At 36.6% G+C, this 27,858-nt stretch overlaps 1 protein-coding gene across 2 annotated transcripts in view; it reads right to left on the bottom strand.

Moving 5' to 3' along the window:
- Window positions 1-13,158: 13,158 nt before the first annotated feature.
- Window positions 13,159-27,858, bottom strand: part of LOC110375389 (transcription factor hamlet) — a 96,277-nt gene continuing 81,577 nt past the window's right edge. For both annotated transcript variants that reach the window (XM_021333470.3, XM_064039239.1), the window contains one exon: window positions 13,159-15,805. In XM_021333470.3, coding sequence (XP_021189145.1) covers window positions 15,000-15,785 — 786 coding nt within the window. In that variant the 5' untranslated portion in view covers window positions 15,786-15,805 and the 3' untranslated portion in view covers window positions 13,159-14,999. The remainder of the gene's footprint in view (window positions 15,806-27,858) is intronic.

The following is a 27,858-nucleotide window of genomic DNA, read 5'->3' as shown; positions in this document are numbered from 1 at the left end:
TCTTCATCTTCAAATAATTTTGTTAGAATGATTGCTTCATAAATTGTAATATACGTACTTATTTAGTTCATCAATCCCTGGAACCTTGGCACTTAACATTCTTAATTACACCCCAAATCAAAATTATACATTACCATTCTTCGATAAGAATACGAGACATAAAGAAGACACAATGAAAGATAAAGGCACAAGGCCTTTCAACCTGTTCCTTTCAGTACCAAACAATTGCGCATTAACAAAAGGATCCATCGCATCAATCATCCAATCCTGAACCACCCCATCAAAGAGCCGACCGTGTAATATCAATGAATCTATCATTTTTTCCAAACCAAATAACCACTAAGCGAGAGCACTCCATATAAAATTGATTCCATATATTTATGATACATTTTATTACTACGATATAAATCTCGGAGCAAAAACGTCTGAGCGAACTTGCCTTGCGACATCAAAATCGCAAGTCGTCATATGAATAATACATAGATATGATGTATTATCATGTTGGTTGTGTAGTTTGTGTATTGGTAATGCATTGGGTTCGGTTACAGGTCGCCTAGAGGCATTAAATTCATTCGTGTGCATTACGCATTGATTGCTCAGATATTTTGAGATTAATTGCAATGTTATGCTATAGTCTGCTGTGTGATATGGGCTGTTAATTAATTAAATTGAAGTATAATAAATCATATTTTATATTGTGTAGTGCTTATATAATTATTTAAGAAACTTCTCAGAGATTTATAGTGAGGTCAAAACTTACTGAATGAAATCTAGATTTCGTCATAAGAAAAGTGATATCATGCGAAATACTGCTGCAAATGTCTATGTAAATGGCATTGATAAGACCAGCTGTTCAAAATTCATACAAGCTTCCATATGTGACCACTAACCGGTCCTTATCACTGCTATTTACATTCCTAGATAACTAATAATAAGGGAAGTCGTGATTGCAGCAACGCTATAAAATGACATCATAAAAAATGCATCTAAATTGATTGGAAACCGCACCTAACTCCGAATCAATTCGGTGCGCGAATGATTGATTCATTCACACTAAACAGCATACATTTTCAGTAGCCTTCAGTCGCCTTTCAAATTCAGTTTGAATTCTCAGAGTAGTGATAACAAACACGCTAATTGTAATGTTACGAAACGATACATTCCATTGGGTTTCGCAAGTAGTTTATTTGTGGCAAATTACTTTCCCATCATAGCAAGGGGCTCACAATGGCATACAAACCGATTGGTGTGGTTGCACAGATCGCTTCTTTTGTAACCGCAGCTCGTATGAAATCGCACTTAGATACTGAGTCTATTGAATACACAGGTAGGTCAGCTTGCTGGAATTTATCTATGAATCTATATTATTATTGAAATAAAATTGGTGGTTTCAAATATAGGCTCCTATGTTCTTTTTACCGAAACGTATGCATTTGAAAATGACGTGTAAGTATTTAATAAAACCTTCTTGTACATAAGTTTACCTACTTCAAAGTTATATTATCATATTAACAACTTATTTTACGAATCAATCCAACGTTAGTATTGCTGGAATTGATGCCAATTGCCCATTAAAATGATAAAATCGAAGTACAAAATGTCATTACCAGCCCATAGATCCGTCTGTATAATATTTTAAGAATTACGTATGCCATTGCGTCTGGTATGGCACGACAAATTATCTCTACGGTTGACACCTAACATGGCCAGTTAATACATTATCCTCTCGTAATAATTCTAATCCAAGACACTTTGAGGGTGCTCCACTTATAGGGTCATTAGTTTTAATATACATGCGACATTGCGGCTGGACACTTACATCGGGACCTATTGTGAATAAACGAGACTAGACCAGTAATACTAGGCTGAGATTTTCGATTCTGAACCGCATCGAATATATTATTGTCCTGGTAAAATGCTCGTAAATGATATCACGGCAATGATTTGTTGTGTCTAGTTTGTGAAGTTGAAATTGATGCTAGATCTGGTAAATTATGGGTGCATTTTATGTCTATATTCCTTTTCAAATAAAATTAAAATATGGTCATCTCACGAAGTCACTAATCGTGTAAGAAAATAATTTAAAACGGTATCGTGCAGTTCTAATAGTAGGGGAGGCCTAGAAGGGATTTCGGGATTTACTCAAGCGCGGCAGATTAGTATATAGGGAGGTACCTATTACCCCATTTAACACCTCCACCAAATATAAGCCCTGTATATGCAGCCGCGCGTCTAGAATAAAGGATCAGATTAGTAAAAAAAAAATTATCATCTGACATTCTCCAGCGCGTCAGATTAAGATAGGGTTAGTTAGTTATATGCTAAAAAGTGTATATTCCACTAATCTGACAATTTGCGATTGACGATAAGAAGTAGGAAGGTTACAAACTTGTAAAAAAAAAACGTCATCTTGACTTTCTCGAGCGCGGCTATTTTTTTTTTTATTTTGAAGGGAGTAATTCAACGTTCACGAAAAATATAAAATCTGACGATTCCCGTAAGCCGAAGTAAGGAAAATTAATCGATAAAGTTTAAAGCGTGCAGCTACGTGATGCCGGTATTCTCCTCCCAAGTTTCTATTCCTCTCTCTCTTTTTTCAATTCAATTCATTTGCAATAAGTGTTAGTACATTTTGGGTCTTAAATAATCTACACTAATATTATAAAGCTGAAGAGTTTTTTTGTTTGAACTCGCTAATCTCAGGAAGTTACTGGTCATGGTATGCAGATATATTGTTTTTAACGAAGACGATTCATTTTATTGGATACTTTTGTTAAATACGTGTGCCTTCCAGTTGCATTGTTTGTCTATCGTGATACCGAGAAATGCCGTTTCGTATACTTCGCCTTTTTTATACAGGTCGTGGTGGCCTAGTCATCCGGTTAACATTGGCTCTACTCTACATAACGTGGTTCACAAATTACGCGCGTAGTGTCGCTTCATCAATGAAAGCAACTGCTATCTCTTTCTATCTGTTCTGCAAGAGTGGCAACGCGCAACTCTACTGGATGGTTTTAAACTAATAAATTAAGTCAAATTTATACGTATTTTTTTTTTGTATGAAAATAGCTGGGAAAAAGGCTAGGCAGATTATTTAGATTTTAGATTTATCTATGTGTATTAAATTGAATAAAATTAGTTTTTGTAAGATTTACGCGTAGATTATTTCCGTCAAGCCATGTTATAGATTCTATTGTATTGTTTATGACACATGTATATTTATCAATGTCATTATAATTAAATGTAATTATTATAGAAATGTATGTAATGTATGAGCAGATTGGTACACTCCGCTAATAGCAATGTCATATATATCATTGTATGTGCCTTCTTATCGAGAACAACCTTTATTATAACAGCTTTGTTGAAATGTTTGTCCGTTCTGAGATATAGATCAAAAAGTGTGTAAAAGTTGATAGTACTTAGAAGACATACTCGTAGTAGCACTTAGATATTCCTTTAAAAACTTGAGATATCAATGGATTATTTAGTTTTAACTTTAACACACTTTTTGATCTATATCTCAGGACGGGCAAACGTCAACAAAGCTGTCATATTAAAAGTTGTTCTAGATAAAAAGGCCTATACAATGATATGTATGACATTGCTATTGGTGGAGTGTACGAGGTTCCGTATATTTGTGTCCATTGTCCTTTATGTTTTTCATACTTATTTGCTTATAAATAAAAGTTTTGTACTTCAAAGAATAGGTACATACTGGTTTATTTACTTGCAATTTTTTCAGTTCTTCAATTTGTTAAAAGGTTTGCAAAAAAACTTTCCGTTGTCAGATTAAGCGAATTCCTCCAGATAATCGTCAGATTATAAGATGATTACGTTAAGGGTACATAAATGAACCATATATATCTTAATCTGACGCGCTCGAGTATTTCAAAATGGCGATTTTTTTTTGCAATTTCAAGTAATGGCCACGAGTTTAGGTCACGTCTAAATCGTCAGATTATTGCATAAGAGCCTTCGTTTTGGTTCACTTAACACCCCTTTTGATAATCTGACGCGCTCTATAAAATTATTTTTTTTCCCATTTTTAACCCTTACCTACAACCACCCCCACCATGGAAACAGTCAGATTAATATACGTATGTTTTCAAAATGACGTAGGACGTGCATGCTATTAATATCTGACGCGCTCCAGTATGTCCATGCAACTGTTTTTTTTTACATGTTTGAAAGTTTATAGCCGCTCCACCCACCGATGAAAGTGTGTGTATGTCAGGACATTTTTTTCTTCTTATCATCTAAGCTTCGCAATCTAATAGGTCTCATTGACGCTCGAGTCACTCCCGATTTAGCACTCTCGCCTCCCCTACTATAAAACAAAACGACGCCGACGGTAAACAAAAGTGAGCCACAATAATTTGTCAGATTATGTACGTTTGAATTTAGAATCCCTGCACCTGTCAGGCGCTACCACTGACATTCCGACAAGGAATTTCCATTGGAATTCGATACCTGATCGTCATTTATTTTCTGCGAATTCTCACGCAGCGGGGAGTTTCGATATTCGAATATCGAGATATGCTCGAGATATAATTGTTTATTTATAAGTTCGTATCGAGAATGTATCGATATTCTAGCTCCAGATTTAGCACATACTGGAGTATGAGAAGATTTTTTCAAGCGCGCTGTTTTACGACCTACCAAGTATGATTGTAATGTGTAATATTTTAATTGTGTTCGTCGAGTCCAACTGTAACTGTGCAACAAATATGCAGTTGTATTGACAGTTTTTATTGGTATGTATAATTGATAATACACCTTGAATTAAAATATAGATCTGAACATGGCTGCAGCAGTAATTATAACATATTTCTTTTTATTGAGATACCAGTATCGGAAGTAGGACTATTGTATTTTGATGACATAGATGGAAACTGTATTGAAAAATACACAATTTATGATTTTAGGTCATTTTACAACGTAAATATTTCTAACAATTGGCACCTTTTTATGTCACGATTAAACGTGATTAGACAGTTCCATTAAACATTTCTTTGGAAGCATGAGGCCGAATTTTATTCAATACTCAGAAAAAGAGTTCTGTCAGTCCGCATTGGGTGCGTATACGCAGCGTGCTCTCGTTTTATTCTCGTCGCTAACAAGTTTTTTGCGGTGAGAAAAACGTTGGTACGTACTCATCTTGGGCTCGAGAAAGTTAAGCCACTCGTGCACGACGTCAATGTAGAATAATTTCAGTATTCAGTAACTGTAATAGTGGTAGCAATTTGGCAGCTTTTTTGTGAATGTGTGTTTTATTTCCAGATGGTTGTTTTTGTGTGCATTATGTTATAGTGCAGTTGATTACATAACTCAATAATAAACAGAGCCTGCTTCGATACCATTTTAGTATATCATCATCTCCCGAGCCTTTTCCCAACTGTGTTCGGGTCGACATATTGGTACCTACATGTGTTCTGAACTCTTCTGAACTATGACAAAAGGTGTGTAGTGTATGTAGGTACGTTTGCTAAGATATAAATCTGTAAGTGCCAATGCCTATTGAAAATAGATATTTCTTATTACCCATGAAGATAACTTACAAAAAAATATTTATAGACAATAAAAAAAAAACTACTTATTCACCCACTTACCAGTAGCCAACAATCAGTGAAACTAGTCGCGTAGTACGCCAATGAAAAACTGTATCACCGTAGAAAATCATCTAGCGGGATGGTATAGAGAGTGAAAACGACCGTGGACAAGTGACCAATATACGGAGACACCAATCATGTGATTACCTGCCTTCATTTTGTTCATAAGTGTGTGGGCAAAGAGCGGTGGAGGAGGTCTATTTAAATTGGTCGTTATATCATCAAGTCTTTCAATATGTCTATAATAGCGAGCCTCGGGCATAAGGGTATTATTCCAATAGAAGTTGGTGTTGTCATAATTTTGTTTACATCGGAATGTCACATGAATTATTCATTATTTGTATAGACGTTTGTGAAATCATTCTAGCGTATTTTAGCTTTAGAAAAATGCGCTCGTAATATTAATTGTCAACTTGTTATATGAATTGCGTAAGTTGAAGTCTGAGTTTAGGTTTTGCGATTGCACATGACTTTAAGATAGATTAAATTATATCTAGACTATTTTTATCTTAGCTATTTTAATTTCTACATACGTCTTACTGATTGAATTTCGAACGTGTATATTCTAGGTAAAACTATGGCAGATAAGAACTTGACCATTTCATTTGGGTTTAGCTGTAATATAATGGTGCCAAAATAAATCTGAAATTAGTGTTATATTATTTTTGAAAAGCTTTTTTGATTCCATATCGTTACAAGGTCCGTCTGATGAAGAAATGAACGTTAAAACATTAATTAAAATAGACGTACATTGAGTGAAAAACTGAGTGATGCGGACCTCCCAATTTGGTATAAATCACACGTGCAATTAACCGTACCTCGTGTCTGCGTCCGCGCATACGCCACTCCAACTTAGGGTTGCCACATACATATGTAATTATTCATGGCAATATTGTTTCGTAATAAAATAAGTTGTTAATTATGGTAACCCTTCAACACATTTGTTAGTACCGTCGTTACCTGTAACATGTAAGAATTTCTTGGAGTTGAAGACAATAGACTATAATTTGTTTTTATGAAGGTACGAAATGGAAATACTTATACCTCTCTCTCTTATGCCTCTTCTTACCATATACTCAACTTGTATAATGTATGTACATGTGTAAATATTCTACAAAGCAACATTTAGCATGAAGTTCGTCCCTGTTTCCAAAATAAGGTCGCAACCAAAGAGTCGGCAAATTTTCCGTTTAATTGGCAACCCTATTTGAAGTACCCGCGTCTTCCGCGCACCTCATTATTTCGGCATCTGCTCTTGTTTTGCAAGTTGCAACTGCTTTTTTCTTGTTTGGTCCGAACGCATGCTTTAAGTGACTGTGAATGCTCTTAAATTTACCTTTTTATATAACTGAGTTATGCTAAATTTAATCGTCTCGAGCATTGGTGCCAATTTGGACAATCTATCTATGGATTTTCTTTTATGAATCCGTCTAGCTTTCATAATTTGGCATACCATATTATAAGCGACATAGCTCAAATATGTACTTTGTACTTAGGTAAAAAAAAAAACTGTTTTATTTTTGTAAATATGTAAATGTAAATATAATTGTAAAATAATAGTTCTGTAAATGTCTAGGTAAAAAGAAAAAAATATGTTACATACGAGTATTAATAGAAAAAAAATCAAACAGTGATCATTACAAAATTGCTGGTTTTAAGTAGCTCTTTCATTTAAAATATATTTTAATGGGTAGGTACTAAAAGTACAGCTTTTAACATAGTATGAGTCAACCTAACGAAGCCACGCGAACGTTGAGATTTCCAAGCTGGATATCTATTCATTTGAGGCGGCAATAATTTGCGTATAAATCGAGTCGGTTGCGAAAAACTCGTCCACGATTTACACACTGACATGCTGGAAGGAAAGCAGGGTATGTACTAGGCACTTCTAGTGCATCGTGGTTTATTATCTATATCTATGTATGTATATAAAATGTCACTTTTAGTTGGAATTTTATTCTTAAGAACGGAATTCAAACCTTTTAGGCTTTGGTCGGACAGTTCAGTAGGTGGTGTATGTGAAATTTGCACAAAATTATAAAAATACAATATTGTACAATATACTTCGAATGCTCTAAAAATTTTGCTTTCTCAAGGTATACTTCTAAATAGTTTACTTTATTCATGACAACTATAGTCGTTTCTTCATATTTTATGAGCAAAATATAAGTAGGTAAGTAATGTAATTTTTACATGTCATAACTTTCTGATTATTAATTTAATCGACAGTTAACCTATTTTCAGAAGAAACGTTAATTTAAACCTGTTTAACATCCAGGAGAATCATTTTAATTTCCTTCAATCAGCGCGGGAGGAAATTACTTTAGAGTGGAATTTAATATAATGGAGCTAAACGGAAAATCTTATGCGCCTGCGCAGCATTTATAATATGACTTGTAGTGGTATATGGGACATCTAGATTATTGCCTAGGGTCCCGTATATGATGAGATGTACTTATATAATTTCCTCAAACCTCCGTTTTGAGAAGAAACCTTCATCGAAATATCAAAATTGAATGTTAATTTGGCATCATTTGAAAAAGTAAGTACCTAATTCTACATGATTTTTCTGTTTACGTCTTCGAAGATAATCACAAAAAACTGTCTTAATAGTTATCTGTCGCTGTACTAAGGATGCAATTTATGATCGAGATTCATTGAAGTTGCTATGACTAACTGAAGTTTCCTTGGTTTTCACAGGTACCCTGGCAGGACCGGTCGGAGGCAGTAAGTACCACGCATATGCACCATATAATTTAGTAATACACGACAACATTATGCACAATAGTGTCGACGCTTATCGACACTGCTACCGTACAATTATCGATCCTCGCTGCACTTCATATCGATTTGTGTTAACTGCATTAAAATGATGGATAAGGTCGGCCATCGAAATGATCCCATAATGGAATTTGTTTAAATTTATTTCGGTAATTACCGAACTCGTCGCCTCAGGCTGCGTACTTAATTTGTTTATTACGATTTATGAATATAAAATAATTTAATTAGTTGTTGTTATCACGTTGTTTCAAAGTGTTGCTGCTAACGTATTCTATATGCGCATAATCATTGGGTTACTTACCGTGAATAATGGTTTTACTCATCAAGTTTACGCCTACTCACAACAGAAATTAATTGATAGCTGTTAGAAAATAATCTGTTAAAACCTATTAATTCAATTAATATAATTAATCGACTGTCTTGTTGGTCTGCTGGTCGTTTAACTGCTGACAACTATGTTTTTGATTCGATTTCGAGTGGCTGCTGTTGTGAATAAAGCTTAGTTTTAGTCAGAAATATAATTATAAGCATAGGTAGGAATACTTCAGCCTTACTCCATAAAAATAGAAATGTGACATTGAGTTACGAAATACTTTTAATGATCTCTGCAAGTACCTAATCCACACATTGAAGATAAGCTGCGTCCTAGATCTTTTACATAAGCCACATTATTGTTTTAAAACACGTTGCTTCCTTACAAAACTTTCCCCATATACGGCACATGTGCCTAAACCGGCGACGTCATTAAGCGAGCGACGTAACTCGACCGGTCATTACCGTGTCTATATCTAGACTACGATATCGATAAGCAAGTTTGCCAGTTTATTAGTGTACGGCTATACGACTCTATAATTAATTTATCTCGTCCTCATCAAAATATCTCCGCGAGGCATGAGGTCCTGAGTTCCTGACCAAAGCGAGGCGCGGCGTCGCGTCGCCTCGCCTTAACTGGGTTCGAGTAACACTTGATGGCGCAGAGAGAGGGAAATGCACAATTTCGCTCAACGTTTAATTAGACCTGAAGCCGAATTTTCATATCAGTCTGAGGGCTGTTACACAACGCATTACGATACCGTGTCTCGAAGGTGTAAATGTTAAATACAGGTATTTTGTTGCCGACGGACGTTTAAATGGATTGCTGTACGGTTTTTGGAGCAAAATTTAAGTCGAGCACTTCACTTCGATAGCGTTGTGGGTTACATAAATAAGTGGTGTTCTGTTACTGAGGGGATTTGCTGATTTGAGAATATTCGAAAGTTTATGCTACCTACACTGATTCCTATATTCGCGATTTTATCTGCTTGTATCTAATAATAAGTTGATGTCAATTAAACAATTTCTTCACACCTCCGGTACTTAACCATCACCTAATTAGATACAGAAAAATTACCATATTAATAATATGCATTGCGCAGATTGGCGACATTAGAATCTTGCTAACGAGAGGACAATCCGTGGCGAAGTCGCGAGAGAAACGACTCTTGCGCAATGTAATTTTTTGTGACAAACTAGAGTGGGTGCTTAGGCCTGTTTCATCAGTTGACCTTGCTTTCCGTTAATTAGTCTACGTCGGTGAGTCGGTGATGGATCGGTCACCTGCACTTACAACGACTTGCAACAACTAGAAACGACACTTGACTTGTGTAACCGACATTGGCCGTAGGGTTGATGTTCGTTGTGCTTTTTTCTACTTACTTTTTATTTGATTATTTTTTTAGTACTTTGGAAAATCAATATTTTAATTATTTCTAGCATGCTTACATGCTTTAAACACATCTTTTTCACTAACTTTGCTTAAACATTTATAATTACTCACAGCTTATTAAGGCCCTTCCATAACGAGATCACTTTTACATCATTGTAATCATGTCACTTCAGAGTACGCTCTCAAAACTCAGCCAGCTGACCACAGACAAACAGGTTGACTTCAATGGTCACATCTCGTCTGCACTGAGTGTACTTGTGAGCGAACATCTAGCTGACCTTTGAGTTTTGGGCAAGCTTTTATATAGAGCTATTTAAATTAAATTGTTATTTTTATGAAGTACTAGCCGTTACCCCTGATTTAATTAATTTATTTTTGTGTTATTTTTATCGATATGAATGAATATTATACGAATAGAATATGTATACATTTATGATGAAATTGTATTCCTATATTTAACCCAAACAACGGTCACGGTCGATTAGCAAAAAGGTGCAACTTTATTACTATTTAAATTATTGCTCTAGTTTTCATAAGATACATACGGATATATGGAAATATTTCGTCATAATTTCTATACAAATTAATAAATGCCCCGTTTCTAGTTCAATAAAGTTAGGCATATGAAAACAAAACTGTTTTATTTATATTGTCTCGAATTCAAATAAAGTATGTAGTAAACTGTCTCGGTACTGAGAGTGGCTCATTAATATTTTGTTTATTATGTCATCAAGAATTAAATAGGAGGGCTTGGTTTTCATTAGAATTGCTCTCGTTTTGATCTGTTGTGAAATTAATAATACTATGTGCGAATAACGAGTGTCACAACAGGTGTAGAAAATTAATCACAATAACCATTGATATGATGTGATGTACATGTAGTTAACATGTTTACATACACTACTTGATTTTTTTACTTACATTATAATGAAATGTTATGTATAACATAAAAATCAAGAGACGATCCGGCGGAAGTGAAGATTGAACAACAGCTATCTAGGGTGTACCAGTCGATATAAATGTATATGAGAAGCAACATTTTAAGACTATAAAGCAAACACCTAAACACAAACCAACACAAACAATAATTGCTTTCCCAATTTGCATCACACGGCAATCAGAACGAAACTCCGCAAAAACAGCAACGAAAGCAACCACAAAAGTGGGTAGGTTAGCTATCGGTAGTTTTTCAATAAGCAATAAATAATGCAACGCAACGGTGGCAGCGCACGCGCCGCTAACAAGGCGCCCGCGCCGTGCGCTCGCGCGGCCGTGCCATCGTTGTGCAACCTGCCCCACCCTGTGCAGGCGCGCGCGCAGGCGCAAGTCATCAGCGTGTAGCGGAACGTTGGCTGGAAACAGGATATTGAGCTTGAAGTATTTGTGCTTATGTGCTGAGTTGGTAGATAATCATTAGCTGTGTAAAGAGTTGTCGCTCAAACTTTTAAGGAACTGCTTATACAATCAGACAGGAAGATAAATTAAATTAAATATTCTTTGTTTTCAGGTAATTCAAACCCATAACATACACTAGAGGTACATACAGACTGATACAAACATCATGACTTCAAAGAGAGTTTGAGTTCGCAAGTTCCGTTGAAGAACTAATGGCTGCGAATTATGAAAGGTCGAGGTCAGCAGGTATTACATTCATTCATAAATCTTTCTAATATTATAAGTTTTGGCCTTATGACTTATTAGAAGGAAATATTACGTAAATTCCGTAACCGTACATACCAACTAAATTTAAACCGCTTTCATGAATTGGGCCAGCCCCTTAGTGATACCGTTCTTGTCCGACTCCCGAGCCCACAATATACTATAGAATATCTACTTCGGTCACTTTCTGTATCTATATTAGATCGCTACACATGCCTTATAAAAACTAAGCACAACTTTTGCTATCTATAGACTGATTAAAAAACTATGGATTACAGACTTATGTCCTCCAAACACGATATACCTTTCTAATGCTGCCGTATTTCGATATCGACAGACGAAAACAAGATTCTACATATAGATAACGTCTTATTCATTAAGCTGGTAATTATTTTGGTTTAAGTGGTTGTAGCCAATCGTCCTGTATTACGTACTCTATAGCTTCGAGGTAATAAGAGTAGCATTATGTTTGGTATGGTAATTCGTGTTCTTGTATGCTCTCGATCTTCTTTATGCAAACTGCCAAGCTGGTTACATTAAATTCAATCTCATCACTCAATAGGTAGATGCTTTCGATCTACAAAATCCCTTTCTTCAGATTTTTTCCTTTTTGACGGTTGCCATTGAAATTCTCTCGCCATGTATGAGTTTTAGACTTGATAAGAATTACTGGACTTTGCTTTTCTGCATAAAAAGAGCTACAATTATTACGCAGCACTTATCTAAGCTGCACGTGACATTCAGTTGTTCTGATTAGATCAATAAACTTAATAGTTTGCCAACATGGCGGTCTAGATGGTGTTAGGCGGTTTCGTTTGTCGCAAATTAATGGCAATAAAGCATAATCATATCGTAAACGGTGTTCGTGAGGCTGCGCCGGCGCAGCTAGCCTCCGGGCGCCCTTCGATTCCAAGATGGCGCTCAACTTTAATCGTATTTGGTGTTTTTTGCACTGTTTTTTTTGCTCTAATGTTTTTTTTTGTGTATATTTTTTGTTACTCTGGACCCAGAAGCGTAGTTATTGTGATAGGCCGTTGAATTAAGATCTAGAGTTCCTACTTTGTCAGTGATCGAATGGCGATTTTTTTATCGGCCTTCATTGTCATGGGAATTGAGTATACGGAAAGATTGCAATGTTTTTCTTTTGCTTTTAAAATTGTTCTCTAAAAATAATGGTTGAGGAATAATTTTTTTGGTTTGGTGATTTGATTGCTTCTAAATCAAAGTAACAGGTTCTAGGAACTGGAAAGATAACTGAAAATATTTTGTGGCCAAAGGGTCTGTCGGCTGTCCAATGTCTGGTTTAGACAATGCCTGCTTGGCGATTGCCCCATATACAGTGTGATGTTTTTGAGCCTTGATAATTAATAGCAGTGTGGTAATAAAATAAAAATACCAGAATAAAAGATTTATTGTTATTTATTCATTTTGACAAGGTAATCGGTGACCTTTGAACGACTAATAGGTATCAAAAGTACAAAATGATAAGGTAATAATCTCTATTCATTATACATCCTAGCGATATTAGTTAAATAGCATCTCTTATGTGATTTAAACAGGATTTGGTACGAGTATACTATGAAACATTCATACGGTAGGTAACGTTTGCTTAGGATAGGAGTTACAGTAACGGTGCTTTGCTGTAGATGAGCGAGTAAAAGCGACGCGATGCTGTTTTTTGTTGGATTTTTAACATATCTGGCAAATGGTCGAATTCTGAGTATCTTACGACAGTTTTTCTAAAAGTTTTTGAGGCAAAATATATAAATTCCGGTCAATGTTTGTGCATAGCGTCGCTTCGCATTTGCGCTCATGTAGAACAAAGGCTATAAATCATGCTGGGAAATAAATTCTCAATAATGTAATAGCGAGCAGCTTTTTATAAAATAAACAAAAGAAAGTTTAGAATCTGTATTCTACAAAGGAAATAAAGGATGAATGCTTCGTTGGCAAATCAACGTCTTATCTGACTTGTGGTTTAACCTGAGTTTTTATCCTTTGATATGAAAGAAATTGTATTTATTTTTATTAATAAAATATATATCAACTTTACACTCGCAACAATCATAGAGATCTATCTATACTTACAGGAACGTTTAAATTAGTTCTTTGAGAGATTTATTTAACTGATAAAAATATTTCTTCATTTATTGCTGTCCAGTAATAAATTAAATCACAGATTTGTAATTACATTAATTTAGTAATAATTTTCGAATTCGTAGATACAATGATTTTACAAAATTCTGAAGTTATCTCTAATATCTGTATAAGTTCTAATTTAAAATCTCAATATAATGATAATAAACATAAATATCTAATTCGCGTAATATTCTGAAACTTAACAATTGGGGTATTCTGAACACAGAAGCGGTTCACCCCGTGGCTGAACCCAAAACGAAAATAATTTACGCAACATTCAGTATACATTATATACATATATAATTTCGACAGTAAGATAATTTTTAAAACAACTTTTCTAACATTTCGTAAAAAATATTTAATAATATCTTCAATAAGCAACAAGTTATATTTTTATTGGTAACCGGCGTTTCCTCTCAGACTAATAATACTAATTATTTTACATCGAATAAAGCGAAATTTACAAAAAATACAAAGAAACTACTTACATCCATACAATTATATATCAATACAGCGTTATCTAAAATAGCGAACACTCTCGGAACACTTAACATTATTTGTCTATTTATGTCTTTACGACAAGGAATACATACGTACAATTACTTTTCATAAATCTATCGGTAGAGAAAATTCGGTACGCGTCCTAGCTACATACACTACAATAGCTTAATATTTACATTAAGTACACGAGATTCAATATCACTTTATTTATAATACATATCCTAATAGCCGACTTGGTGGCAAGTACATTTACTTTCACTCGTTTGCGCCAATTCAATGTGCTAACGCGGTAACAATAATGGGTATTTACAAAATTGATGATGCGTCATCATTGTGATTACATTGTATGTAGTGTTTCCTTAGATTTACAGGTGCTTACATTCTGTTGCGGCTCTATGTTTCGAAACATTTTTAATGTTATTATTGCCTGGCAATTTCCTATTTACTCTTTTTGTTTAACTAATCCAGAAAAGTTGGCGCTTAATCATAAACTTTTAATCAATGATTCACACTCAAATAAAAGGTCTCTAAAGTACACGAGAGTCATTTGGATGCATCGACCAGATTATTGTAATTGTGAAAGTGGTCCGCATGTGTCACTATCAGGTGTGGTCGGCGGGGCTGGCGGTGGCAGCCGCCGCGCGCCGGCCCGGCGCCACGCGCCCCATGAACGATCTGATCTCCTCGAAGTACGTCTCGTCCGGAGACCTCCGGCGACTGTCATCCCCGTTCTCCGCCTCGTGCTTCTTCAGATGCCTATCGAGATTAGTTTGTTGTCCGAAGCAGCGGTCGCAGTGACGACACCGGAACGGTCTCTCTTTGTTATGAATGTTTCTCACATGCCGTTGCAAGTTGGACGATATCGAGAAGGAGCGCTCACAGTATTTACAGCGGTAAGGTTGCTCTCCCGTGTGAGTTCTTAAATGTCGAGTTAGGTTGGCGCTACGAGGAAATGCCTTGCCGCAATACGAGCAGGTATACCGATCTCGTGCTCTAGGGGCTCCTGCATTTTGAGGCACTGGTGGTGCTCGTGGGGCACCGGGGGCGAGCAGGGTTGCTGCCGCCGCAGGTAGGAAGGGGTAGCGGCCGAAGGATGCTGGTAGAGCAAGTGGTAGTCTTCGACAGAATTGCAGCAGGGCTGGGTGTGCTGGATGGGCCGGATGCGTGGGGTGCGTGGGGTGCGGCGGCGGCGAGGGGGTGATGAGGTTGCAGTTTTCGTCCTCGAGGCGCGGCGGGCGCTTGTGCGTGACGCGCAGGTCGAGCGGCTCGTCGGCGCGCGGGCTGCTCAGCGGGCTGGGGTGGCGCTCGAGCGGGGACGCCGGCGGGGACGCGAGGCGGCGCGGCGCCGCGTGCTTTTCGCGCATGGCGGCCGCCGCGCACGCGCTCATCGGGCTCGTGCGCCACCGACCTGAAACAACGCAATAATTCACAAGTTAGCCTTCATCTTCGACATTGCTTTATGTATAGATGGTACTACTATAAACTAAAGTCATCTAATAATAGACCCGGATCTATCTCTATTCGCAATACGTTACCATGACGCAATAGGTGTACAACAACTGATCACATTTTATTGATCAACTTTGCCCCTATCAGCAATATCCTCCGAGCACCGGTATGCTAAAACTTGTATAAACATTGCGAAATGACGCGACGCGGTGCGGCGGGGGTGGCCGGCTGATCGATGTCGGCTCCTACGCTCGCCTTCGACTCACGCCCACTTACTTGCGACATCGGTAACTAGAGCACTTGCTACCGAAACCACCAAGTTTTTTGTTAATTATTAATACGCCTTTATAAAGCCAATATATTGCGTTCGAACCAGTTGCTTATGGAAGAGTTGCGAATGCGATCTACTGGCTAGAATCGGAGTTGACATCCACGCAACAAGCTGTTCGACCTGTCCAACGAAATTTTGTATTCTGTATGCTCATGACTGAACCTTGCCCTAGATATGTTCGTCTAGTATTTGCCGAATATTGTGTATCCTCAGCTATAGCTCTCATTGCGGGTAAAAGTAAAATCAAAGGCATGAATTGACATGACAGATACGAATAAATGGAATTAAAGTGCTTTCCTTTCGCTATTTCATGCTTCTGCCCACGTAGTTATAAGAGATAGTGTTATAACAAAAATATTATCCGCTGATAATCGTGCAACAATAAATTGGACAACTTCATTGAAGATTGATCGGCGCGCGCCATCACCCACGTACGTCACGCGCATTGTTGGCATGCGCCCGCGTCGATACATTTACATGTTAAACCACATTATGTTGTCATTACTCGGTACCGTGATCTATAATCGTTTTTGTCTCAATGCCGCTTCGGTTTCGGAACTCTTTGCTTTGTATGGATTGAAGCGTAGTAGTTTTTGTAGTCGGTCAACATTGAAAGCAAGTAGATCGAAATGACACTGATAGAGTGGACTGATAGTTGTACCGTAGGGTTACTATCTTGACTTATGGATAACTGTTATAGATCGTGGCGGCCAACACAATGCTAACTTATCTACTATGCTAAATACGGCGCAGGGCTTTGGTCTTCTGGATGTGGACCGGCATTCCTTAGTAACAGGGTTGCCCCAATGTTTTATCGGGCTATTAACATAAAAAGTAAGAGCAAAACATCCTAATAGTGCTGCCACAAATTTGTTCGCTCACGCCTACAGCCGACACAGGCTAATTTGCGCCAAAAGGAGCCGACATAAATCCTTTGAACAAGGGTCGGGCATAGACGTCAGGAGCGCCATATACGGCGCGGTCGTGAGCCCTCGGTTCCATACTTATGATTTGTGGCGCAGGCGCAGACGTGCCCCTTTTATGCAGGGATTAGGTGAATAATTGTGTTATGTTGACGCTCAATATTAATCGATTGGATGAGAGCTCCAAGTGTAAGATAGTTTGGACTATTATGTGAATGATGGAAAATGCAGACGAAATGTGTCTACGAATACGGTAGTGCAAAAATGGATAATTAATTAGCATAATTATTATGTGAATTCTTTTAAAGTTAAATCTAACGATTTTGCTTCGTATTATTAATTGTTGAAAATAATTGAGGAATGCCAATCGCAATCAAATTCTGAGTAAAATGTTTGACGATCGAGCTTAACTTCCTACATTAGTCGGAAGCCACATCTGGTGTTGATGTTAGTGTTCTGTTTAAGCACAGTTGCACGTTTCGTAAGTAGCGTTTATAGCAGTTTAGCGCGCGCATCTCCGACAGTCACGACCCACTAATTACTAGTAATTAACGATGTTCGGGCGCGGCGTGACGCGCGCGCCGGTGGGCGGGGCCAGCGTCGTTATGTATGTTAATGTAAATAGCGTGGCCAATGAGAAACATCATGCCGCGCCGACGCCGTGATATATTAGCATTTGAATCGCTTATTCGTTCCGTCGACTCGTGCGCACACCGACTGACCACTTTTGTGACTTTGTGTTACTCCATGCGTTTCATAGTTCGTCCCACCTCGTTTCTGATGCAAAACTATAATAAATTACCGCGATTCGTTTTACTATGCTCTGTGTATTTGGAATTCCAAACGTCTGCGATAAACTATAGTAGCGATAAATTGCTTTATACAGGCCATGTAATGTAGGTATCATGTTAGAGGCGAGGTGTGAATGGGGAATGAGCTGTTCACTCCGATGTTGTGAACTTATACTTATTCAGTCAACGTCCCGTTTATAGGTTATCGAAATTATAAAATAACATTACCGAACTGTATTAACTTAAATTTTGAATAGGTAATTTATAATTTAAATAAACTTATTAGCTAAACGTATTAATGTAAATTATAATAATATTTTATCGATAAATTATTATAATTTATTGCGCATAATGAGGCGTGATACGGAGCGCGCAGTTCCATCAATCACGTCGATTAATTTAGTATGTATGTATGTACATAGTGGTGTATGTACAATAGTGTTTGCTCAGTAGGCAGCCAATGGCAGGGGTCTCGCATGGCCGCCTGCCCGGAACATACGATGCAGCGCTCATTCGCAACGCCTCGTTAACTTTACCTACTACGAGTATATCATTGTATGACTGATGCATTTGAAAGCACACTTTATGTAACATTTTAATAAAAACTTAATACTATTAGAACCTTGTCTCATTTCTTAACGCTTCACTGATTCACCAATGTGACTGAAAACTCTAACGTGTTCCATTATAGTATTTTATCCTTTCATTTTCGATTATGATTGACGAAGCATAATTCGATTGAACTTTTCATAACAACAGTCCAAAGAATGTTTCAAGAGAATATTGTCGAAAAAAGCGTGAGCCGCACAACAATAGGTCTAGAGCGGAGATTGCACCACCGCTATTGCTACCGCGTATCGATAGAATGATTAATAAAAAAAGTTGACGGCTTCCATAGGTCGCAACACTGCGTAGTCACGAAGCCGGTCCTTCGCAATGCTGCGATGAAATAAGTAATAAATCGCAAACTATCGTCTTGCAAAAAAGAGGGAAAAATATTCGTGCGACTGCAATAGATGAAGTAAGCAATTTGTTAATAAATATCAGTATAGCTGCACTTGTATGTCGCTGCACAAACATGAGCATAAAGTCAAGATTTTTTAACGCAACTTGGGCCAGCTAAATAAAGATAAGGACTTGTTCATTACTGATACTGTAGATAAAAATATTGTTAATGGACACATTGGCAACATATTTACTAAAATTAGTAGTGGAAATCACATAAGTCATGTAGTCAATGGTCGACATTCCATATGATATTCTCATACGATCGCGGTCGTAGCAGATTCACACGCACCGCCCGCTTTTTTAGACGGCTTGGTATCGACAACCACGATCTTTGATTTATTTCACATCACTATTTTAGGAAACGCGTCGCGCCGATCGCCTTATGGCGAGATATGAAATTGCTCGGCGATGTATGAACTTAGAATCAGCACTAAACGCCCGCTCAGATGGATCGATTATGTCCGCGGACGTATCATGTCTCGTATTATGCGGTTGATCGTTGCAAAACCAAAGCTGACAGTACTAAATCCTCCTGTTAAGCGCACATTACTTACACTATATTAGGTCATGCAATTTAAAGCTTCTTCATTGAATATTATCTTTTAGATGACAACTAGTTTGTAGCCTGTGCGAATTTATTTAGCATTAATGTCTCTTAACTAGACGCGCTCTTCGATATGCCATTTATTAAGATCGTGATGGAACGTAGTCGTAAATATAGGTGTCTCTCTTAAGCATATTCAATGATAGCCGTGCTTTATTGACAAAGGCCATATCTTGACCTGTGCGTGACATGGTAATGTGTTGGTGGGCACACAGGCGCGGGCCTCGTCTTACACTATCGCATTGTTGTAATCGCAACCCAATAAACTGCGTAAATGGACTCGCAATACCAAAATTAAGTATTCAACGCACTCGCCGATGTTCGAGTTGCCACGCGAAATAATTATCTAATCTATTATCGAATTGCGTTTATGGACCAATCACAGCGGAATGCGACGTATTTTAGAGTGGGCATTTAATACACCTTGCGGCCGATTCTGGCCAATGGCGGATTGATTTGCCACGCATGCGCACTTATGACGATAATGTTGTTTATAAAAGTTGCGATTGCATGTGGGAACCGGGGCGGCACTGCGACGCGCGCCGTGGGAACCGCCGGAAATCGGGACTTTTTTTCTGTCAGCCTGCACCTTGGCTACATACAACTTATTTAGCGGTGATTAGTTATGTGAGCGCCGTCCGCAATTAAATATATTGACGCCGATTCTGCGAAGTATCAGTAGATAACGACGGAGGACCTTTTTCGTGACATCCTGATGACCGGACCGTTAAGGTGCGCTCCAAATTTCAATATCATTTCTAGTTAATATTGAGTATTTTATCACAGTAATTATTGAGGAATTGAGTCATATATTTTGTTTCGTAAGGTTTACGGTATTTATTTTTTAGTTCTTAATTATCGGAATAATTTACGATCAGCTCAATAAAAACTGAACTCGCTAGTTGGGTAAGTTACTTAGAATCGATAAGTAGAAGTCTAGACTTGTCTAAGTTATTTGCATGCTTCACTCAAACGCGGTTTTACATAGCAGTAAAACTTGTGAAATATTTTGGTCGATGACACCACGTGAAATATTTTCGTAGTGAAATAAAAGAAGTGTTAAACACAACAACAAATAGTAAACCATTATAACATAGCAACTTGAAGAAAACTGATTAAAAAAAAATGAAATAGTCTATTACTAGGGAATGCAATCCCGACTCGAGATTGCAAATTCGGGATCCCGCGGGATTAGAAATATCAATCCCGCGGGATCCTGGAATTTTCGGGATCCCGTCTAATTAAAAAAAAAATTGAATTCAGATCACTGAAAAGGCGAATAACTGCTTGTTTGTGATAGTGAGGTTAATAAAAATAACATATTACTCGAAAGAAAATAAACACCTTTATTCTTTAAACTTACCAACTAAATAATAATCAGGTTGTAAGGAAATTAACGTAGGTAAATTAGGTAATCAAAACAATAAGCTTATTTCAAGGGAATTGGGAAAAAGAGTGATTTTGAAAATGACTCCTTAAAAAACAAAGGGTATTAATAGTTTCATCTGCTAAACGGCATCTAATGTCCGTTGCAATGTACCCCACTGCTGAGAATCTCCGACTCAACGCTGGTTGGCAACAGCGTGGCGAAGCAATTATATGCAAACTGCAAAAATCGCCCCCTTGTTCCTCCAGACTCAAACAAATCCTGTCTAAGCTCGTGGACGTAGATATACGTGCAAAAGGACTTGGTTGTGTGTGTTGCGTCGCTGACCACTGCCGCCCAATCCCGTCAATCTCGAACGGGATCTCGTCATATGATGCGTCGGGATTGATCCCGAAAAATTGCACGAGATCTCGCGAGATCGGGATCCCGCGGGATCGGGATTGCATTCCCTATCTATTACAGAATTCATAAGCTAATCTGTAAATGAAATATCTATCAATGTAAATACTTTATTTTATATGCACTTGCTTTTATTAGGAAGATGCTATCATAATACCTACATTTCGAGATTATTGGATAAAGCGCAATCAGGTGAGAGATAAAAAAAATTGTGACTACATGAACAATATAATTTTTATTAGGCACCTCAGTCATAGAGACAATAATAAATCCAATAGTACTAAGTAGGTATTATTAATTGTTCTGAGTACACTTCCATCAACCAAATTCAGCTAACCATTTTATGCTCAAGAAAATATTACCAAGATGGTTCTTAAAGTCGCAATAATATTTTATGGGTAGAATTATTAAATTGCGTGCTGTAATTGGTATTCATCGGTAGCCGAGGCTTGGTAATTAAACACGTCTCGTTAAATGTATGCGCACGCGCCGAATTGCAACATTTAGTTTCACGCCGAGTAAACTAGTTACCTACCTACATTTCACAATGATGGCCGATGTCTCGGCGTTGTGTTGGCGATTCAATACGCAGCTAAGTGGAATGAATGTGATTGAATCCTACTTAATTAATATTTATTTTAAACGTGTAAAGTCTGTTCTAGTTTTGGTGTATTTACACAAAGCGTGTTCATGACGAAAGAGATGATAAAACTTTGTTTCATATTCGTAAGAATTAGATAACTTGAAAGCAAAAAAGAACACAATAAAATTACTTAAAGAATAACACGTTCGCTGTGCTTTAATTTTTGTGTAAGCGACTACAAAGATGAAGTAGCAACATTGCCCATTACAAAACAAAGTTCCTCAATGCAAAATTTTGCAAACGAGCTAGAATAATGTATTTACATTACGTATTCAGCGTATAATCTCGACGAAATTCTATAGAGGGACGCGCGCCGATAACAAAACCAACCAGTCTTATAATTTATCGGCCGCCATTAGATCTTACTTTGTATCCAGCCTGCATTTCATTTGCATTCGAATTTGCGGTGACATGTCCAGTATTAAAATGATGTATCGAGGTTTGATTGCACTCCGCAGGCCCATAGAGAAGCGCACCTCACCATAAACTATTACCGCGATAGAACACCTCTAACTCTTCATTGACTTTAACGGCAGATATTTACGTTTATGACAAGAATAAAATGATTATTCTGTGTCAGACTATGCTAATGCAGACCAGAAAATTATATCCAAAACTGTTTAGACAAAATATATTATGAAGATATTAAATAAGTGCCACAATAAATTCGCTTGCAATTAAATGAGAATATAATCAATATAGAATTAAGATTCTTGCTCTTTCAATGTTTAATTGAATGTAATTGAATTCGGTAGCAAATAAATCTAACTCGTTAATGCACTAATCAACTTTTTATGGCCATTAAATTCATTTAGGTAAATAAATCTTAAATTGAATACGTTAAATATTCATTTTATTACTTCATTATTATTTTAAAAGTGCACTAACGAAGCCAACGATGCAATTGACTCAAAATTATTATTATGACAGATAACTTAATTTGAATAAAACAAACATGATTGACTTCTTACAAAAATCATTAGATGCATATAACCTTTTTTCTAATAGTAATAATTTATTGGCACATATTCGTCAAAAAATTCAGACATGAGCCATTAAACAAGAAAATAAAAACATGTTTTCTTTTTTTAACTAAGTAAATAGCATTTTGTTTTTTTCCACAAAAAGTGGCCAGTAACAAAACGACAACACATAATCAACCTCTTTTTATGGCCATAAAATGTGAAAAGATTGGCCATACTATTTTATTAGTCGATGTTACTAATCGAAAGCCGACTAAACCTAATTTACTAAGGACAAGTTGTACGAAAACCGATACCTTTGCTACAACGCATTCCAGTGCCATAATAATGTTGACTGGTGAAATCCTTCGCGAGATTTACTCTCTACGATTTAAGTGTACGATGATACGATCAATGTAAATAGTGGGTTTCTAGTTTGTGTTGCAGCAAATATAATATAGGATCGTTTTTGACTGACTGCCAAAGAGGAGGCGGTTCTCAATTATTATTTTATAATATACTTTCTTGCTAGTTATTTTTTGTTAGGTATTTGAGCACCTCGTGTTAGGTATTTTTTTATATGTAATTTGTTTAGACACATTTTTATCATCTGCAGTGTTTCCTTTTAAGCTTTCACTATTTGTTGTCTATCACCAATCTTTCCTATAGTGAAGAAACATGTTCTCATCTTTATCATCGATGACTACCAAATCCATGCTATAATTTGATAATCAGTTAGGTACATAAAAAAAATGGCGAACAAGTCGTAAGGTATAAACGGCGTTTCGCCAACGCATTCCCAGTTCGTAGGTGGTCACGCCTTTATCACAGTTACAATACCACTAGAGGGGCCCGCTGCACTTTATTGGACTTCCCCTTAGTAAATATCAGTGTAGACCGGCTGATATTTCCATACTGAGCTAGAACAAGCGATTTGTTGTTCGTGAATTATGCTTTGTTTAGTAGCTTTAGTAAATTAGATTGATAAGTGCTATCAATTTGGCTGTGAAATGCTATAGAAAAATTTTGATGTTCGGAAAAAAAGTTTTTGTTAATCATATTGTATAAGTTGACTAGGAGACTGTGTATTACCATTTAAAACTAACATTATTGTCTTTAATTGTAAATAATCGATGAAAATATTCATAAAATCGACGATGATCACTTTAAGATACAAAAACCTACTAGGTATATGTTATGGACACGTATAGGTATCAATGTGTATTAATGCTAGCCACACGTGAAGACCCACACCTGCAATGTTTATTAAGGAAAACCACAAGATGTACCTACACGAATTGATTTCGTCACAAAAATGCTCAGTAATTTAATCTAAAAAACTTTATCTTGTTATTCATAAAATTAAATTAAAGCTTTTATTAAAAGAAGATCAAATACAAACAAAAATAAAAAACTCTATGCATAGATTAAGTAACGTAGCCATTATTTTAATTTACATAAATTGGCATGTTCCTATTGACCGTCCGGTATTTGATGTTCTATAATTATATCTCTAAAATTGACCATGTGTAAATTGTATTGGTTTTGGCTTAGCCATTTACAAGACTGTTGCGTTATTCAATAAGGTTGGTATATTATTAATACATATTGCATTATAGCTGGTCTAAAGGTTTTATAATTTTATTTCACGTGTCTTAAAAATATCGGAAGATAATTATTTTTCAATTTGAGTAAGCATTTAGTATTAAGAAGGAAACATTTCGGAGTTTTCCTCTAATCTCGAAGATACTTTAAAAAGATGTGGGATGTGACTATCATTACACAGGGTTGTTGTATTTTACACACAGGTGTACAGGTATATTTGATGATGCTAATTTCATTTCTGAGGTAACAACTGATATCTGTACAGCTACCTTTAATTACCATATGACTTTTCAGTTTACATTTACACCTACCATCAAATTATATGACTAGTTAAGATTTATTTATATATAACATGCTTATGATGTTACAAATATGATTAATTGGACGTATAAAACAGCAAATGATGTCTTCCATCATGCATACGATGGTAAGTTTGTCACCCACCTTGTTACGAACGCGACAAGTGCACAGATTACAGCCATACGTAATAAACGCCCGAGTTATTAGTGAAGCAAGAGAATTAACGCCTACTATAATTACAAATCTGATCGGTGAAAGCGAAGCTTCGTTGTCGCTTTATATCAGGGTTGTCACGGTATAAACGAGTAAAATTAATCTATAAATAATGTAGGAAAGTATACCAAGGTAAAAAGAAATAGCCTAGGACTTTCGGGAAAACCTCCTTTCGTTCAAAGTCAAAGTCAACTTTTGGCCGAGAGCTGCATTAAAAAACTTAGTTCTAGTTATGTATATTTTTTTAAGGCTACCCCTTAGCCTTTTTGGATTTTGGAGATTTCATATCCTTAAGCTACTACTGCGTTTTAATTTTGTAAAACTTGAGCTTAGATTGATATTTCAAAAAGAATGTCAGCCTGTTTGACAGCTACCACTTTTTAATGATATAGAGTTCTCTAAATATGAGTACAGTCGTTGACGAATTGTTTGACAAGCAATGATGGACCATGAGTCAAATTGGGCTCATTGTCCAACAGAGTTATAGCATATGCCGTTGTGAAGGTTTTTGTTTGTACTAAAATTGTTACTATGGGCACTACCTTCAATTCCATGGCAAAAAAAAGATATGCACCTAAACAGGTTTTGTAGAAAAAGAATTGTTAGGAGTCGTAGTGCGCTTGGTTGTTCATGACATAAAACCTAATTCGCAGGATTTGATTATGCTAGGATTATGGGACCACCTTCATCACCAGGTCAGGATCTGATGATGAAAACCCTGAGAAATCGAGGGCAACTTTCGAAAATTGTAGGCGTGCATAGGTTAAAAACTTGACAATGAGGTGTACGTTTGATAACACTATGCAACAGTGAAGGTTTGGAGCTGACCTGATGATGGAGACCGGAGAAGGTCGAGGGAACTCGACAACTGATTATGTAAACTACCTCGTGTTTGGGCTTATATTATTCGTATTGATGAGAACTTTCCACAAATGCGGATAGTGACAACTATGCTTGTCACTGAAAAGCCAAAAATAAAAAACTTTTTACAAAAAAATAAAACCGACTCCCAAAAACACTGAAAAGCAAAAAAAAAAACTATTCTTAGGTGCATCGGCGTAGAAGTCGGTGGCGTATAAACTCAGGAACATCCATAGGAGACATCAGGAGACTCCATCTCTAGCACAAAGAAGAAATCGTCCACGGACTGTCCACGCCGTGCTGTTGCGGTGCCGCTATACTGTGCCATGACCCTTACTGCTCGTGTCTAACAGGTAGACGCACAGTAGGAAGTTGTGCTCATATCATTTTAATAATATGGTATCTAGGGTTAGGCAGGCACACACAATTTAATCCACCGGCAGGATATTTAGACGACATTATTATTGGTATTGATTGAAATGTTAACAAAAATAATTTTAACTGTTAGCAGTTGTTTTATTTTTTATGTATACATTAAACCTGGAATTAAAACTAGATAAATGTGTTCAATAACAAAACCTACAATGCCATAACAGCACTACTTTTTGCAGAATATTAGTTTATTTATGGTCGGAGAAAAATATTTATAGCAAAATAACCCCATGGATTCTTCGCAAAAATGAGTTTAAATCTTTATATTTAGTGCTTTACAAGTATATTCAAAGTGGTCTCATCTCTGTTGGTGGGTGAGCCCAGGCTTCATACATTTTTGCCCATGGTCCATTCTACAATTTTCGTAAGCTTGATTTTTTTTTGAGAATCATCATACGTTTTGAGTAGTTCATATAAGTGGAGTTTTATTAACTGAAGGGCTAATTGTAAAGTTACAAAAGTAAATCAAAACACGATAATTAAAGCTAAAGACGAATTGTTCCACCTACTCTTAATTGGAGTAAACACCCACCATAAATCTTTACATTAATGAACAGCGAAAGATCAAGTGGCTCATTTGAAATATTGTTTTATTCGCCAATAAAACTAGAAATAAAATAATTTTCTAATTTTATGAAACCGTTACATTATATACAAGAGGCAAGAAGATACGCAATTAAGTACCGGCACTATAAATATTGGTGTTATCTATCTCATATTAGTATTGGGCTCCACATTGACAGATCGTAAAGCTACAGTTTTATAACTCAATTAATATTACTTAGTACGCAAGTGTAGAATGTTGCTGTTAAGATGATAATGTCATACTCGTAAAGGCAAGACGGGACCATTAGATTTTAATTATATTTCTCTCGCTGCGAACCCATTTGTTAGACTAGAAAGTTAAGTATTTTGACAGCTATAAGGGTAAGAAACTGTTTCGAAAGTTGCGAGTTGTTTGGTTAGCTCTCCATTTGCAAGTACTTTTATAGAACTATTTATTGAACTGCACAAATCGCTATGCATAGCCTCATTGGCAAGCAACCATCTTGTATTTACTTTTTTAATAAGCTTACCTAAAAATGTAGTACTGAGAGAATGCAGAAGAAAGGCAAGTTTATTTTGAAAATATTTTTCAATTGCAAGTGTAACTGTACTCGACTGTACTACGTCATATATTCGCTGTGCACCACTTTTTATCGAATCAACACAACCACATCCATTTAGGGCGCGTACTGATGTCCACTTAAAAATTATATCATATTAAATCAACTAACGATTGGCGATCACCACATTCTTTCCCATATTATTTCTACTATTTATTTGCACTAGTTCCTACATGCGGTTTCACTTGCATCCTTAGAAAACTCTATCTATGGTATACTAGAATTTTAAGCTAAGTCCTATGCGAAAGTTGGAGCTATCTTTAAACCAAACTCCATCAAAATGAGATCTTCTATTTTGTTCATGAAATGGAGGCGACAGCCAAACAGACAGAGAAACTTTCTGTTCATAATATAGGTAAATATGTATTGTATACATTTCGATATGTA

Source organism: Helicoverpa armigera, chromosome 18 (genome assembly GCF_030705265.1).
Source record: "Helicoverpa armigera isolate CAAS_96S chromosome 18, ASM3070526v1, whole genome shotgun sequence".
NCBI classification, from domain to species: domain Eukaryota; kingdom Metazoa; phylum Arthropoda; class Insecta; order Lepidoptera; family Noctuidae; genus Helicoverpa; species Helicoverpa armigera.
This window is presented reverse-complemented; position numbering and strand designations above follow the sequence as displayed.